Consider the following 17,253-nt stretch of genomic DNA (forward strand, 5'->3'; position numbering starts at 1 on the left):
ACTCTGAGCTGCAAAACGGACAGCACACGGTAACGAGGAATTACGAGCTGCAGACGGTAAACAGCATTTTACACTGAAATATATCTGATCTCCATCGCAACTCAATAGCAGGAATGACGTATGTTGACAGTGGTACCATCTGGCGGGGAATATTTAATTAAGATTCGCGTGTTAGTCGGCAATTAAAACAAGAGACAGTCTATTATATCAGATCTTCCTTTGCTAGCAGCAATAAGGCAGTTAGCGGGTACATACCCAGAATAATTATTATCGGTACTTCAAAAAACACGGACATATAGACAGCCACAACAAATAAAGGTTTTACCTACTGCCATTGTGAGAGATGTAAATATTGTAAGCTGTAACGTTTCAATTTTTAAAAATTACTGGTCCCACCAGCACGATTTTCAAACAATAAAAAACCCAGAAAAACACTCAAATATGAACTTATCAATTTTGGTGAGAATGGATTCTGGTAGTGACTAGACTACGATCCTGACGACTTGGGTTCGATTCCTGGCATAGCAAAACGTCTCTCTTTGTGACCGCGTCCAAACATTCTCTTGACTCAACCCAGTCGCCTTTACCAAAATGTGCCAGCGGCACAAGGCAAAGATCAGGTAGGAGACGGAAGTTCAGCTCAACTCTGGAAAAAGGGACTTCAGTCATATGTGCTCAGAATTGTCCATCCTTCTTCTTACCAAATCCGTTAATCGGTGTGTATTCATTTAAACCACGTTTACTGATGTTAGACATAAGTAAAATTGGAATGATAACGTCTAACAGCTGTGAACCTCTAGATAATTATTCAGCTCAACCCAGTTACTTTAGCGATGTTATTACGAAACAACAGCGCAAAACATTCCGCACTTTCTACAGAAGTTCATTGAGTGAGACAAACAGATACTTGTATATCGAAGTTTTCCTAAAAATCAGACATCTTGCTTATTTGTCTGAATTATAATTATTTGTAAGTAAATCATTATGCAAATCACTACGGCGTAAAGTCGTCATTTCATAAGAGATCATATGTACAGTATGCAAATCGCTTTACATAGCTATTCCTTAGTTGAGCGCAAATATACGTATCAGAAAATGTTACGCTCTTTGCAAAATACAAAACAAATGTGGAAATACGAAAATGAGATACAGGAACTGAACGAAAGACAGTCTACTTGCATATTTATTTTTTCTGTACTTCCTGTGTTTATCTGAACAGAAACCGAACATTGCTGTCAGAGAACTCAAAGAACGCTCAGAATCCTTTGGAGTACCGCTGATCAAATTGAAACAAAACCAAAACAAAGAACGGCTAATTCTCAGTTTATTTAACAATCCTTCCGCTCTCTTGGATTTGGTATAACATCGTACGACGCGTGTAGAATAACGGGCTGGAACGAATGTGGTTTAACTTAAGTAATATATTGGAATTTACTTTGAGAGACTGAAAAAAAAACTCCTCAGCCATGATAGTTGGTCTCCAAGTTGGATTTGAACACGGAAACCCCTAGACACAAAGCAGGAGCAGCTAACCAATACTCGGCGATGGAAGAATACATAATAATATTAAAACGAAACGTCGAGATAAAATCTATGAAAACTGAAGTATCGTGTTCAATTCCGGGCTTTGGTACGTGACGAGCTGAACGTTAGGGCTTTGAGTTATGTGAAAATAGACTGCAGTAGATAGAAACTAATGAAGTGTGGGGACAGCGAGTTTAGGTCAAAAGGACCATAAACTATTCAAAATGCAATTACAATTACAATCACACACACACATTTTAAAAAGCGAAACTTCAACAAACAAAATATATAACCTAGGCCTAATTATGGAAGTAAGGAAAGATAAGAAACGAGACTTTGTTCTGTGAAGATTTACACTGTAGACTTATCTTCACATCTGCACGATGGTTGTAAGCCTGTTTTTCATACACAGTTTATAATGCATATAAGCCCCATAAAACAATGTTCATGCGAAGATAAGCAAATACGATACGAATCGACATCCCAGTAGAACTGCTTCATCCTCCAGTTAATTTTTCCTTGGATTTATTCGCCAAGACCCTTGAGCATTCCGCACTCAGAAATCTTTGACATGAAAACAAGAAATTATGTGCTAACAAAAATTAATAACCGTCTGAAATAAGAGTGACGTACATTAAGCATGATCAACGAAGCTTTAAACGAAATTAACTTGGATCTTGATGTTTCCGAAACACTTGAAGAATTTCCTCAAAAATTTAAATATTATCCCAGATAAATAACCTACGAAAAAAAAATTGTAGTTGTAACGATGACATCGTGTATTTCAGAACAAAAACAGACTAAGATACAGTTCACGGAGCACAGGAACAAAGGACTACGAGCCAGAGAGTCTCATCTCAATTCCACAGTTTCCTTGACGATTTCTCTTTTATACAGTTCAAAACTGTTTGTAAAACTCGACTAAGTAAACAGCACGCAAATCCTTGCGTATTAGTTATCAAAACATGCATGAGAGGCGCTGCACAACAAGAGAGGTCATCGTTCTGCTTTTATTTTCTTTAAGGAAAATGATTTGATTCTTGAACGAAATGTATCTAGCGTTGTACCTCATGATTACAGATGAGAAACTGATTATCCTGTAGAACACATTTTATGACATTTGAGGTTTTCACAGCGGCGAGTATGAAGATTTCTGTCTTCTGGGTTGTTGCGCTGTGTAGTCTGGTCGATGTTTACCAACGTTTCAGAGGTCATACTGCCTCCATCATCAGGGCGGGGCGATAAATTGCCCTGATGACGGAGGCAGTATGACCTCTGAAACGTTGGTTAACATCTACCAGACTACACAGCGCGACAACCCAGAAAACAGAAATCTTCATACTCATCGCCCTGATGATGGAGGCAGTATGACCTCTGAAACGTCGGTAAACATCGACCAGTCTACACTGCGCAACAACCCAGAAGACGGAGATCTTCATACTCATCGCCCTGATGATGGAGGCAGTATGACCTCTGAAACGTTGGTAAACATCTACCAGACTACACAGCGCAACAACCCAGAAGACAGAAATCTTCATACTCATCGCCCTGATGATGGAGGCAGTATGACCTCTGAAACGTTGGTAAACGTCGACCAGACTACACAGCGCAACAACCCAGAAGACAGAAATCTTCGATGATAATGTACTTCTAGGTTTTGGCACAATGTAGATGCCAACGTTTCGGAGATATATATTTTCTCCATCTTCAGAGCTGAAGTGGAGATTCTGGGAAGTGGGGGATTTACACAGCCTTAGAAAAATGGAAGGCTGAGGGAGTGTGCCACACCCATTCATTGTACTATATTTCAGAAATTTAATCAATTCAATTAAAATTCTGTGTATGCTAAATTAAGTACAGCCTTATCAGTTTAAAAATACTTGTGTTTTGTAGTTGAGGGTTGCCACCAGAACTGAGCCACAGAGTTGTTGCCCTCCTGTTAAAAGTTTCTGTACTAATACCAGGCTAGTGTGTAAGTCCCTTGGAAAACATCTAAGGGAAAGATCATATTAAACACGGAAATAAAAACTTACGTGTGTTACGCGTGTGTGGGATTGGGCTTCTCGCCCTAACGAAGGACCAGAGGTATCTCAGAAAAACGTAGCGAGGAAAATATTTATACAAAGTGAGTGGAAGTGACATCAGAATCAATAAATTACGCAGTGAAAAGGTTCATAATTAACACTCTTCAAATATTATTACAGTGGTAAAATAAGAGACAATTAATTAACTGGAACATGTTGCACGCTGGGAAATAAAAAAAAAACAAGTACACTACAAAATTTTAGTCGGAAATCCTGTAGGAAGAGGCAATTTGGAAGATACAGACCTAGATGGGAGGATAATATTAAAATGGATTATAAAGATAAGGGTATCACGATGTGGACTCGTGTAATCTGATAGATGTTAATCGGTGCTTGGTGCCTCCATCATCAAACTGTAATGGAGGCAACGAGCATGTCTGAAACGTCGATGAACTTCCACCAAATTACACGACGCAACATCCCAGAAGGTCATCTTCACATACGCCGCGGTAAGGACCTGAAATTTCATCTGGCAAATATCTTGACCAACTGGTCAACTGTCAACATTTCAAGAAAGTCCACGGAGAATTTGAACAGCATGTCTACTCCGAAGCTGAATAAATAATTCGTTTCGGAAAGCTAACCTATTAGAGAAACGGCGACCTTTATAAATCACGGCCATTTGAATGCTCCATTATCTTTATAGTTCAACTCTCGGCCATGTTTGTTGTTCCTCGTGTGGCATCACTGGAATTTGGTCGTTTATAAATTAAGGGGCCAAGTGCGAGTGGGCCCAGCGTGAGAACAGTGAGTCGGGGTTCCAGTTCATTTAGCATCCAAGTTTACGAGCGCGGAACGTTATCAAAGTGTCACTTCGAGCGACCACTCGTTTTTCGAACACTTTTTTCAACGCTCGAAACAGTAGCAAACCAGACTCCTCACCTCCTCGCCCAAACGTGAGAACCATGAACAAATACACCCACTAACTCTACCCAGCAGCTTTGGTTCTCACCTTGTCAGTAAATTCCCATTTTCAATAGTGTGAAATTTCATTACCATGTCCCGAGACAGCTGAATCTAGTCACATCTATACACAGTACATTCGAAACATACATTTTAATATTATCTTTGCATGTACACCTAAGTCTTTATCATCAGGTTCAGACAAAAACTTCAACGCACGAAAGTCACGGCTTTATCAGGAAAATATAGCCTATAATAACACTGCTAACATATAAAATCAATAAACAATAATATACCTGATAAGATTTTTACGTTGGGCTATATTAGAATATTCATGTGAAATTACTAAGTAACTTTTGCCGTTAATTGGCTTGTTCCATCTGTCGTGACATAGACGTAACCCCGTTCCTTCGGCTTTCTAACCAAAATACTGTGTTCATTTCCAATTTCTCCCATGTATGCTACACACTCCAAACTCTCGTAGTTTTTGCTTTGAACAAACTTAGTAATAGCCTGTGTATGATTTGAGGTTTTCACAACGGTGAGTATGAAGATTTCTGTCTTCTGGGTTGTTGCGCTGTGTAGTCTGGTCGATGTTTACTGACGTTTCAGAGGTCATACTGCCTCCGTCATCAGGGCGATGAGTATGAAGATTTCTGTCTTCTGGGTTGTTGCGCTGTGTAGTCTGGTCGATGTTAACCAACGTTTCAGAGGTCATACTGCCTCCATCATCAGGGCGATGAGTATGAAGATTTCTGTCTTCTGGGTTCTTGCGCTGTGTAGTCTGGTCGATGTTTATCGACGTTTCAGAGGTCATACTGCCTCCGTCATCAGAGTATGAAGATTTCTGTCTTCTGGGTTGTTGCGCTGTGTAGTCTGGTCGATGTCAGCCAACGTTTCAGAGGTCATACTGCCTCCATCATCGCCCTGATGATGGAGGCAGTATGACCTCTAAAACGTTGGTTAACATCGACCAGACTACACAGCGCAACAACCCAGAAGACAGAAATCTTCATACTCATCGCCCTGATGACGGAGGCAGTATGACCTCTGAAACGTTGGTTAACATCGACCAGACTACACAGCGCAACAACCCAGAAGACAGACATCTTCATACTCATCGCCCTGATGATGGAGGCAGTATGACCTCTAAAACGTTGGTTAACATCGACCAGACTACACAGCGCAACAACCCAGAAGACAGAAATCTTCATACTCATCGCCCTGATGACGGAGGCAGTATGACCTCTGAAACGTCAGTAAACATCGACCAGACTACACAGCGCAACAACCCAGAAGACAGAAATCTTAGTAATTGCCTGTTTAGTGAAGCTCTAACTATGCATTTTCCTTCATCCTCCTGTGAGTTTGTGTCTGTCAGACCAAAAGTTTGCAGACACAAAACGCTCTGTAGGCCTTTGTGGTTCTGAACTAAAATCTCGTCATCTTTTATTCGTTATTTAAACACGTTGGTCTTAAGCCAATGGCAACTCCGCACAAGAATGAAAAAACATGACCACGTCTCCATCCCACTAATCGTATTTAAACTCGTGCGGTATTTGAGGCCGGATTACTGAGAGCATTTAAGCAAACTCAGTGCTCACCCACACAACGGACGTTCACGGATCTGGCCAAAATAGTTGCATTCTACTATTCTTCCTTGTGGAGCGAGGTACTTCTGGTTCAGATTTCTGAGTAGTAAAACATTTGCCCAAGGATAAGCTCTACAGTCTCGACACTCGTTTTGTGGGAATGAGATATGAAATGGGTCCCTTACACTCGGATAATTACTGAAAGAACCGTTAGCCTTATGTAAAAGTTTTCAAAAAAGTTTTAGTTTGTACTAAAGTCTATAAAGTTTTATTATTCAGGCTTTGATCGAATTTGTAACAAGAAACTTCGTGATATATACAGGTTAACTAATACCGTCAAAACACAGATATCCATCGTTAAACGCTATTAATGGGTTCCTTGACAAGGCCGAGCAAAGCGAAATCGCGTATAGTGAATTAATTTTAACAAAAAATAATATAAATACGTTCCAAAAGAGATAAATGTTATTTAAAATTTATAAAAATGTTAGCATTACTCACTTTACAATAAATGTACAGAATTTAATCGGACGACTCAAGAGGATGCTGATGAGTGTGAAGGAGGATCATGTTGGACCGTGTACTTCCATCTCTCTTGAAGAAGTGATGAAGTGAGCGCCTTTTGCCTCTCGCTTTAGAGTTCCTTATAACATTCAATCGCTCTTGTAACTTTGGCACCTCTCTCCATGTTGGCACCAACATCTATGATGCCAATGGCACTGCAAACGTGTTTTAAAAATTTCAGTCATTTGCTTTGTTGAAAACCGTTTAACAGATTCCACGTAAAATGATTCATTATGTTCATCATTTATTTATTCCTCTAGGTCCAGAACATTTTCATTGCTGAGCTGTGACTGAACCAATTCCTCCAAGTCCTCGCCATGTCAACGACGGTGCGCCTTGAATTGCCAATCTCCTCTCCAGGATCAAAGCCATGGAAGCCAGTGACTGCATCCGGCCAAATATTTCTTCAGGCTCCATCCAAGTAAGACTGCAATATTTCTGTCCATACATCTCCAATGTGGTCGATCGCCTTTTTGGTGTTAAAATTCCAATAGAAATCTTTCTGAGCTGGTCTTAGCCGTTGGTTGTGTTCTTAACCAGCTGTAAGAACGTCTTCCGAAGACAATAACCCTGATCCATCAGTTGAATAAGGGATGTGGTATTTGGACAGGAACATTACATTAATGTTCTCATCTATATCAGAAATGAGTGGGTGGGAAGAGGGGTGTCAAGGATTATTATCCAGGAGTAGAAGGATTTTAGAGGGTCTGTTCACTCCCTCACAGTAAGCCACCAATTCATGACGGAGTCCACTGGTTTGTTGTGACCCAAGCTTTCTTATTAAATCGCCATACAAAAGGCAAAACCCCTTAGAAGAACCCTTGAGTGATCGAGGTTAATGATGCAGGTAGCAAGTACCTCTGAAACGTCGGTAAACTTCTACCAGACAAGACAGTCTTCTACACACGACTACATAACTGTCAATAGTTCTGCATTTCCATGAACCTCTATAAGATCTTCTGATTGTTTTACAGGCTTGGTGAGAATATATACGGTTAGCTACAAACAGGATTTAAGAGGAAGGGTGTCAGTGGCGTATATCAGATTTCAATCCAACAAAACCTCACACAAAGATACGTCCACAGGCCAAACTGTCCCTGAGCCCCCAACATCACAAACAGGTGTGAAGGGTCACCGGCACCAATAGAGTTGAGCAGTTACCTCGACGTTTCGGCAGCTCTAACCCAGGCAAAACAGTTTTTAGGTATTATATACACGGAAACTTGAGTGTGATCACTAAGAATCCAACCCAGGCCGTCCAGCTAATCACTTTACTGACAGAGTTATCACAGCTACTCATATTTTAATGTGAGAGAGAGTCACATGCTACATGCAATAAACCTTCAGAATTCAAACAAGCCTGGAACAAGTTTTAGAGCCTTCATTCTGAATAATAAAGCCTAGATTCGAAGTCTTTCATCCTAAGTTAAAGTCTAGTAACGTTGCCTGTATCTTAATGCGCCAGTGACGACATGATGCACATATTTTATTACCCTTTTTGTTTCATTTACGACGTAATCATGTTTTAATACGCAAACCCAAAGTTAACAGAAACAAAGAATAAAAAAAAGAATCTGCTCCAAAGCTGCCGCTGCATAACTCCATCGTAACTTCAAGCCAATGATTCAATCGTAAAAAAAAAAATACCGCCTGCTGATAGAACAACAAAGTGAAAAAAGAATTGTTGCTAGACATTTCCACCCTTACTATGGCCCTAAGATACACACAGCTGTAAAATAAACGAGAGAGCACAAACACTAAGAATCGTGAAGCTTTATAGCGGACGTCAAGTGCACTCTTTCACAAGGAACAGTGGCGCCAAGGTAAGGAAGGCGGCCTTTACACGTTCTTGTGCCCAAAGGTGTAACAATTGAGTGCGATATCATCACGTGTTTATAGCTAAGGTGATATAAAACGAAACACTACAATAAAAAAAACACAACTCGTTCCTGTGTCTGTCTGCTCGTCGCCTCATGACGCTCCTTTCCATGAAATCGTGTTAGTAACCAACATACTCCATAGAGCATAGACCTTCGTGTAGAAGCTGGCAGTTGCTAATGTGATAATTTTTTTTTGTCTTTTATAAAACCCCGACAATTCATTTATTAATAAACAATTAATTAGCCGAGATTTCGGGCTCTAACAGTGGAGGGGTCTTCCGGCTTCTTGCCCCGCGTAATCTGGTAGAAGTTTAAGAACGTTTCACAGGTGTTTGCTGCCTTCATTATAAGGGCACCTCTGAAACGTCCGTAAACGTCAACCAAACCACACTGTTCAACAACTTTGAAGACAGAGCCACCTTCATACTCGTCGACAGAGACAAATATATAAATAAATAATAAAACTTGACACTGAGACAGAGAGTGGATTCTCTGCTCAATGTAATTGCTGTTGGTCTCTGGACACTTAATAACCGGACAGCCGTTGGAACTACACACCAAAAATAAACGCAATAAAACAGTAAACGTGTAGTTTTTATTAATAACACTGATATACGTTTTCTGTGTTCATTCTCTTCGTTAAGTTGAATGATTTCCGTCACACCACTAAACAAGTTAGCAATAAATCTGAGATTTTATGGCCAATATTAGTACTAGCTATACAATACACGAACTTAACCATCAGCCGGTTCGCTGGTAAAGTGTTTACCGCCAGTGATCAAAGTACCTGCAAGGATCACGCGGCTTTATTAACGCTGGCCGCCAAAAATTTTGATCGTTGTTTAATTAGACTCCTATGAAGTCCATGGAACAAAGTTCGTCTCATTTATGAAACCATATTCAATATCCCGGTGATGATTAAACCAATCTACACCCTCCTATACCATTTAAGACCTAGTTTATGCATTATCCTCCATCTATTTTTAGGTTCTCCAACTAAATTTCGGGAGCCGGCGTAGCTCAGTCAGACTGGACGGCCGGGGTTCGATCTCCGACGGGGCAGAGGGTTTTTTCTCTAGCCTCTGAGTCCAGACTGGTTCTGGGGCCCACCCAGCCTCCTATTCAATGGGTACTGGGGTCTTTTCCCGGGAACAGCGGGCTCTTGCGAAGAAGGTAATTAACTTCAGGGTTTGTTTACTGTCGAGTAATTTATTGATCAGTTAAGAGACTACTAACTTCTCAAGAAGAGCTCTGCTACTACTGTCAGTTATTTTAATCAGAATATCATTTAAATAATTATTATTTAAAGATTTAGGTCTTACCGTAAAGAAACCACAACACATCCCAATTACAAAGATCAGTTTCTTAATGTTGTTTAAGGAAACAAACGCGAGAATCATAAGAAAATTATAAATAAAAAAAATGTGGAGTTACTTACAGATAAACCAATGATGTAAACGATTAAAAACTGTGCCTTTTTTTAAGGGGTAAAGTGGGTGGAACTGTATACGTGTAGGACCTGGAACCAGAAGAACACGGGTTTGACAACCCTGCGGGCGAGATCTTGCCGCGTGCCTCGCAGCTCCAACGCCACGCTCCAGCGAATCGTCACGCTCCTGCCATTCGATTCGTCATGTTCGGTCCGTCACACGACAGTACGTACGCCTCGACTCCGGAACAACTGACACGGACCGAGGGGTGTTGCCAGGACGCCAATTTATTACAATCCAAGAACTGATTATTCCTAAGAAAGATTTTATGCACATTTGAAAACATGAAAAACACGCGATGGAGGCTGCCTTCTGGCAGAGGTTACCAACATTTCATAGGTTCTTGCTGCCTCCATCATCAGGGCAGTAAGTACAAAAGATGGTTGTCTTCTCGGTTGTTTCTGGATACAAATTTGAACGAAGATTACTCAGGTCCTCGAAAATTTTCTCCTTCATTAATTTCTCACAATAGAAAATAGTTTAACACGAATCCGTATACAATTTAGCAAATATTCAGTATCTAAATAGACTGGAGATTAAAAAATTACATGGAATATAGTTGTTTCCGTGCTTGATTCTCAGATGGTCCCTCACTAGAATTTCGGGTCTCCAATAATTCCTTCGCTACAGATCAACTACAGTAGCCGTCACCAAATGGCATGGTTCAAGGTCACGGTATGTCTTCATCACCCTTACCGCGCTGGTCGAAATCATTAATACGGCGTTGTTAGCTTTGCTGCTAGTTTTGAGGCGTCTTCACTCAGAAATCAAAACGATGTTATATCAAAAGTTGGAGGTGTTCGACAACGAACACCCGTTCCACTAGCAAAAGAATACCTTGCACTACGAATATTTGAAGACAACTAACAGACTTGGCTTCTACATAGTCACAGCGACATTGTCTATTTATAAATTCATGAGACCATCAATAACTAGTTTAATATGGGTTGCGTGACTTCTAGATCACCCTGTATAATAAGACTGTTGATGGATTTAAATAAAATATAAAATGAATCGTTTGGACACCCATGCCTGACAGGTTTGGAGCGTGAGGAGGCGCTCGTATCTCATGACTGAATGAGCTCAGTTTCTTCTGTTCCTCTGTGTTCACCGAGTGTACGACAGGGCGACAAGAAGAGTGTTTTTGGTGTCAACAGCGCACAGGCATGAATGAAGTGTTCCTGACACAGAAAGTAAGAAAGCATGCTTAGTAAGCACAGAGTTCACGCGGCGTCACTAGGCTACGTGTATCGGATGAAACAAGAGATATAAAAAGATTTAAGACAAAAAAGTTGACTAAGAACAGAAGGAAAACAAAGATATTAAAGAGCAGATTCAATTTAGGAAGCGCTTGGTACCATTCTGTTACTAATCTTTTGCCTTTCTCCATGTCTGAAGACGTAAACATTAAAACAGCCCACTTGTAAAAAAAAAACATTATTTTACGTAACCTACTATTTAATTTGGGTGTGAAACCTGGACATTTCAGACTAAGGGAAGAACACGGATTGGTTATGACGCCGTGTGGCCCTGTCAGGCATCGTCGGACCAGAATATGTTGACACTATGTTTCTCCTAAATGTGAGTGACTATCTACAAGTCCATACGACGTCAAAACCCAGAACAACTTCATTTTCGCCACTGTAAGAACCCCATATCTCACACAGACATCTTGTGACTATGGTAATGGAAACGTGCTTTCTATAAAAGGCATAATATTTACTGACTAGCTGAGCTACCATGAGCTTCTCAAAATGATTCTGCCCCATGCAGCGAATGAGGAACTGAAAAGAGATGAAGAAAGCACAGAGAAGTAAAAATAACGACTGAAAGTATAAAAGATACGTAAAGGCGGTCTAACGGTCAGAACGCTGGCCTTGTAATCCTGGGGTCTCGGGTTCGATTCCCGGCGGTGGCCGAATTTATAACTTGTGTTGGGCAAGGCCGTGGTCTAGGCAACACGGAGTTTTCCTCCGTGGCATCCCAACAATTACTCCATTCACACACAGAAGAAGGCAATGGCAAACCACTTCTGGATCATCTGCCAAGAACGTATATGAACAGGTCCCAGTCCGAGAAAAGGATGGAAGGATCCTGTTCATAAGGACCTGTCGCCAGACAGAACACTAAATAAATAAATAAAAGGCAGAGAGTCAAGACGGCCACGTACCTAGGTTCGCAGTCATGGTCTCCAAGTCTTTCGGTTTCCGTTTCCTGGGCCGTCCCTTCTGCCGCGTGGCCCCCGTGGTCGAGCCATTAAAGTAGGGCGCTTTGGTGCCGACCGCGCCGTCGGGGCAGACCGGTGTGGCTGCCGGTGGATGATGATGGGCGTGAAACTCGGGGGATGGAAACGGAGGCGGGTAAGAGCCACCCCCACCCCCGCCGCCAGGGAAGGTGGCAGATGAAGGCGACTGATGTTGTTCGGACACAGCCAGCTCGTAGTGGATCTGACACAGCACGGAGCTGTCTTTCAAGCCGAACTGGTCACCCTTGCTGAAGGTCGAGTTGCAAACCGCGCACGTGAAGCAGTGCACGTGGAACACGAGGTCACGCGCGCGCATCACCATCTCGGTAAACAAGATGGCGGCTTGACATCGCGCACATCGTTTCATGCCGAACATCCTGCAACATCAGACGTCACAATGAATGCCTCTTCAACTGTTACAGCTTTATTCGCTTGTGAAATAAAGCAACCCAAATTCTTCAGTTTTAAAGAAGACGCAGGAGTTATAATTTCTCCTTCATTACTGAAACACGAAAGTCATTTCGGGCATAAATGGCAGGCAAAGGGTTGATGACTTTAAAAATGTTATTTCTGGTTTTACAACACCATGACCGCTCGAACTGCATTCCTGCCCACGGAAATGAAAGTGGATTCCAAGTGAATACAATTAACTCTGAATTCAGCACAAGACCACACACACGGTAACACTGATGAGAGCTGGTTTGTGGTTAACGCACAGGACAACAACACTTAGATTAATGGTAACAAAATAATAATTGTGCCCTATAAAACGCTGAGAATAGACGTAGAATTTTGTTTCCAAGTTCCTTCTATACACAAACTACTCTCGATAGTATTGTCATTCAATTCATAATATTTTCCATCAACTTGAACTTTCGAAACAGCAGGACGATAACGTGATGTGCAGAGAAACTTCTGCTGACATATGGAAGCATCTCAATGCATAAAATTTCCCAAGACCAGGCGATAAAATTCACTTTATAATAATAATCCGTACAGGTCTTCTTCATAAAACCACAGTTCATACGAAACGACAAAATTCGAAAAACTTCGACGCCATGATTTCTAGCTCGCCTCTGTGCCGACCGACTGCACTTTCCTAAGGAGATCACCAGCGGCTTAACGAGAAAACAGCACGAATCCGGGGCTACTCAGGTTAAAAATAATAGCACATTAAATATGACAAACCCAGCTAAGTCTTAAGCAGCAATACATTGACAAATACAGGCCAACCTTCCACGGAGCAAAGTCCTTCTCGAGGAGACGACAGTTATTCAGCTAGCTAAGAAATTTCAAGCTCTTTACGGATCCCAAATGTTCATAACCGTGTTCACATAAACCACGAGTGGAAGTTACCCTGCACGAAATAAACCCACTCCACACACACTCATGACATATTTAAGATTCATTTTAATATTATCCTCCCATCCACAAATTTTCAATTACAATTTATGTGCCTTTCTGATCTCCGCAAGCGTTCTACACGTCTCACCCATCTCGTCCTCCATACATCTGATCATTCTAATAATATTTTATGAAAATCGCAAGTTCGTAGTTACGCAAATTTCTCAGGTGTTTCTTAAACAGTGCCTAATAATATTAAAACGTAATCACAGGACCGTTCTCTATTTATATTGTAGACCAAGGATGTAAGTTGTTACTATTATTCCAGGAAGAAATCTTCACTGTTCTTGGCTTCTGTTCTCTCCGGTATTTAAAAGTTCAAGTATGTTATTGCATCGCTGTGAATATTCAACTAAACCCTGGCGCTAAAAAGTTCCTAGGTTCGAATTTTAAAATGAAAATAGAACGGAAACCGCAAATATAAGTCAGACAATTGTTCAAACATTAAATATAACTTAGTTTTAAGCATTCCACAAGCCACTACGAACAGAAAGACAGACAATACCACGAAAGAAGACTGCCTAAAAACTGAAGGACTTGCGGTAAGAGTGAAATCCGTATTCCATGAAATTAAAGCTCCGTATCTCTGTCAGAATCTCTTCAAACAATGGAACATTCTTCAACAGTCAGGAAAGGGCACATCTCAGCTTTCTGCAACAACATTACGTTGAAATGTGCAGACGGCTGAATACGTGGCCCTCGGCAGTGTCTCAAAGTTTGCTAACAGCATCACGGCGACTGACTGGACAACTAACTAAGCGATCACTAACTACTTAACTAAGTACCTAACTGACGCAGCTACCAACTGGTTTATCTATCATATAATTAAGAAACTAATTCACTAAGCTAATAATTAACTCGCTACGTACCTAGTAACTAACTACTCAACCGAGCAATGGAGTGATTAGCTTCATAAATATTTAACTTCGTCCTTGACTGAGTAATTAACTAATTAATTAAGTCAATAATTAAATAAGTAAAAGATCCACTGACTGCACTATTCGCTACCTACATAGCTGATGGATTCATTAATTACGACTAAGAAACTAATTAGTGCACTAACTACTTAACACGATGACACAGAGAATACTTTCTCTCTCTGTCGGGAATTAAACAGAAAAATTAATAAAACCAGAAGTGAATACAAAGAAAAGAACGTAATAAACAACATGTGCGAATAATTGAGAATGTAGAATGAAGACCCGTGTGTGGTTTGGACGACGGCGTTTGAAACTTATCCTACTGGGCGCTCCTACGCAGCCATCCCGAAGCGATTACAAACATCTGAGGTCACCACCACCAGAAAACGGAGTGGATAAACAGCTCGTAAAAGGGAACACAGACAGGACAGGAAGCTGAAGGGAACAGCGGAATACGTATAGCCCGAAGAAAGTGTTCAGGCCGTCCATCCATGTCACTACTTCCCGCGGCCTCAGAGCACATATCTGTCCATTTGTATTCACATTGGGCGCGGCAGTCACAATGAACTAGACGATGTCGAAGTTACCATTTATAAGACTCCGTGTACGTCGCGCCTGGTCTCACGAGGATCGCGGGTGCCACTGAGTGAGCTAACAGCCTAATATGCTGAGGAGAATTTGAAATGCAGTTTGGTGATAAACTACTCGGGGCGGACACATTCAGGTACAACCGCGAAGTCCCTCCCAGAAGACACAAGGGGTAAAACCTGAGATTCTAGAGGTCTTCACGACGGCGAGTATGAAGACAGCTGTCTTCTAGATTGTTACGCCATGTACTCTGCACACTTCTGAAACGTCGGCACAACCAAGAAACAGCCATCCTCGAATAAAACCTGGATTACTCAGAGCTGTGACTTGAGAGTCGTAGTTCAATCACAAGGCACACGCAGGCAATTACAGACTCTCTTGAGGAAGACAAAAAGTTGTCGTCTCCTGTTGGTTAATTAGATGTCAGTCGGTGCATCAGACGTAATAAACAAGCTCTGTGAAACATCGCGAAAATTTAACGTACGGACACAATCATTGGCGTCTTGCCTTATACGTATCAAATCGCGATGGAATCAGTAGTATGAACAAGTAGTATCTCAGCTGTCAAACATCTTGAGGCCTGATCGTGCAATGAACACCAGATACTAAATGAACAACTTAAGAATACACCAAGAAAAGAACAATTTCATCAGCGCGTAGGCCTATTAATCAGTACACAAACCAACAAATTAAATAATTTAGTACAAGAGGTCGGCCTCTAGAGTTCTTCAAATAGTTTTCCATTTTTACGGAACAGAAACAATTATAACCGTATTCAAAAAAGCTCGCCGGACGCCAAGACGGCTTACAGAAGAAATTGCTATCGGATATGAATTTAAGCTACTTCCATTTAAAATCCACAGTCTGTATTCTTAAGACCCATCTTAGTATATCTCTGATGATCTCAAAGTAAATCCTTATAAGATGTTTTCCTACCAAAATTTCTTATACATTTGTTGTCTTTCCCCATCCGAATTACACTGGGAGAGTCTGTTACATGCGGGGATAGACTTTCTTCTGATTTCATTTCTTGTACCGTAATACGTCGTTGTTTAAGGGTTCCTCTCTTCAAAACTAGACTCTGTATAAACCTTCACGGCTTGGTGCAGAGTTCAAACAAAACTTTCCTAATAGGTGGAAATCACATAAAACTTCACTAGAGAAGGAGAGCTCGTATAAAACAAACTTCCCTGTAACATTCATTCAACAGAACATACGTAGCAAATATATTTTATGAAATAATCCTACAGATGCCTCGACTCTGGGCAGAAGATAATTTTAGTAACTGAAACAATGAAGCAATTGGTCGGTGGTAAATGCAAACGGGAAAAATACAGCTGCAGTTGAAATTCTGGTAACACTGCCCGAATTTATAAATTTTAAAGACGTTCCCAAGTTAATGGGATTACTTTTATTAACTAATTGAAACTAAGCCCATTATAACGGAGTTGATCGCTCGAAATTTTATTATAGTTACTTTTTAAATATTAGTTAGGTGGTTGGTTAGTTACTTAGCCAACTGGATATTTATTTACATACCTTCCTCTTCCCAAAGATGAAAATTCAGCTAAAGGGAAGGAGATTTGAGACGATAGAAGAGATTCAGGCAGAATCGCAGATGGTGCTTGACAGGCTGACAAAGAAAGATTTCCAGGGATGCTTCCAGGCTTGGCAGCGGCGCTGGGATCGTTGTGTTCACTCCCAGGGGAACTACTTCGAGGGTGATGGATGAATTTAATACCTGAGATAAGTGTACGGGTTTTTATACGCGCAGTCTTGAAACTTTCCGATCGTACCTCGTATGTGCCTAGTAACCTTACATGTGATACTGAACAAATTTAAATTATCCATTTTAAATTCCGTGTATGAATAACCTACGCGGTATGAGCATTTTTATTTTGTGAAATAAAGACACACATGGGATCTAAGCCCATAGCATTGAGCATGCTCGCAAAACAAATTAAAGCAAAAGGCCGATAGGTGGAACTATGCAAAGTATGCAATCGTAAATTTATAACGTTTCTACTTTTACAGTGCATTTCACTGGTAGAAAAATAAC

At 40.9% G+C, this 17,253-nt stretch overlaps 1 protein-coding gene across 3 annotated transcripts in view; it reads right to left on the minus strand.

Moving 5' to 3' along the window:
- The window catches only part of ap (apterous), a 154,550-nt gene that overhangs the window by 22,227 nt on the left and 115,070 nt on the right, over positions 1-17,253 (minus strand). For all 3 annotated transcript variants that reach the window (XM_022074066.2, XM_022074070.2, XM_022074065.2), the window contains exon 3: positions 12,208-12,659. In XM_022074066.2, the coding sequence (XP_021929758.2) occupies positions 12,208-12,659 (452 nt within the window). The remainder of the gene's footprint in view (positions 1-12,207; positions 12,660-17,253) is intronic.

This window comes from Zootermopsis nevadensis, unplaced genomic scaffold (genome assembly GCF_977971745.1).
Source record: "Zootermopsis nevadensis isolate Lab colony 2312 unplaced genomic scaffold, Znev_1.0 Znev_ptg000007l, whole genome shotgun sequence".
Lineage (NCBI taxonomy): Eukaryota > Metazoa > Arthropoda > Insecta > Blattodea > Termopsidae > Zootermopsis > Zootermopsis nevadensis.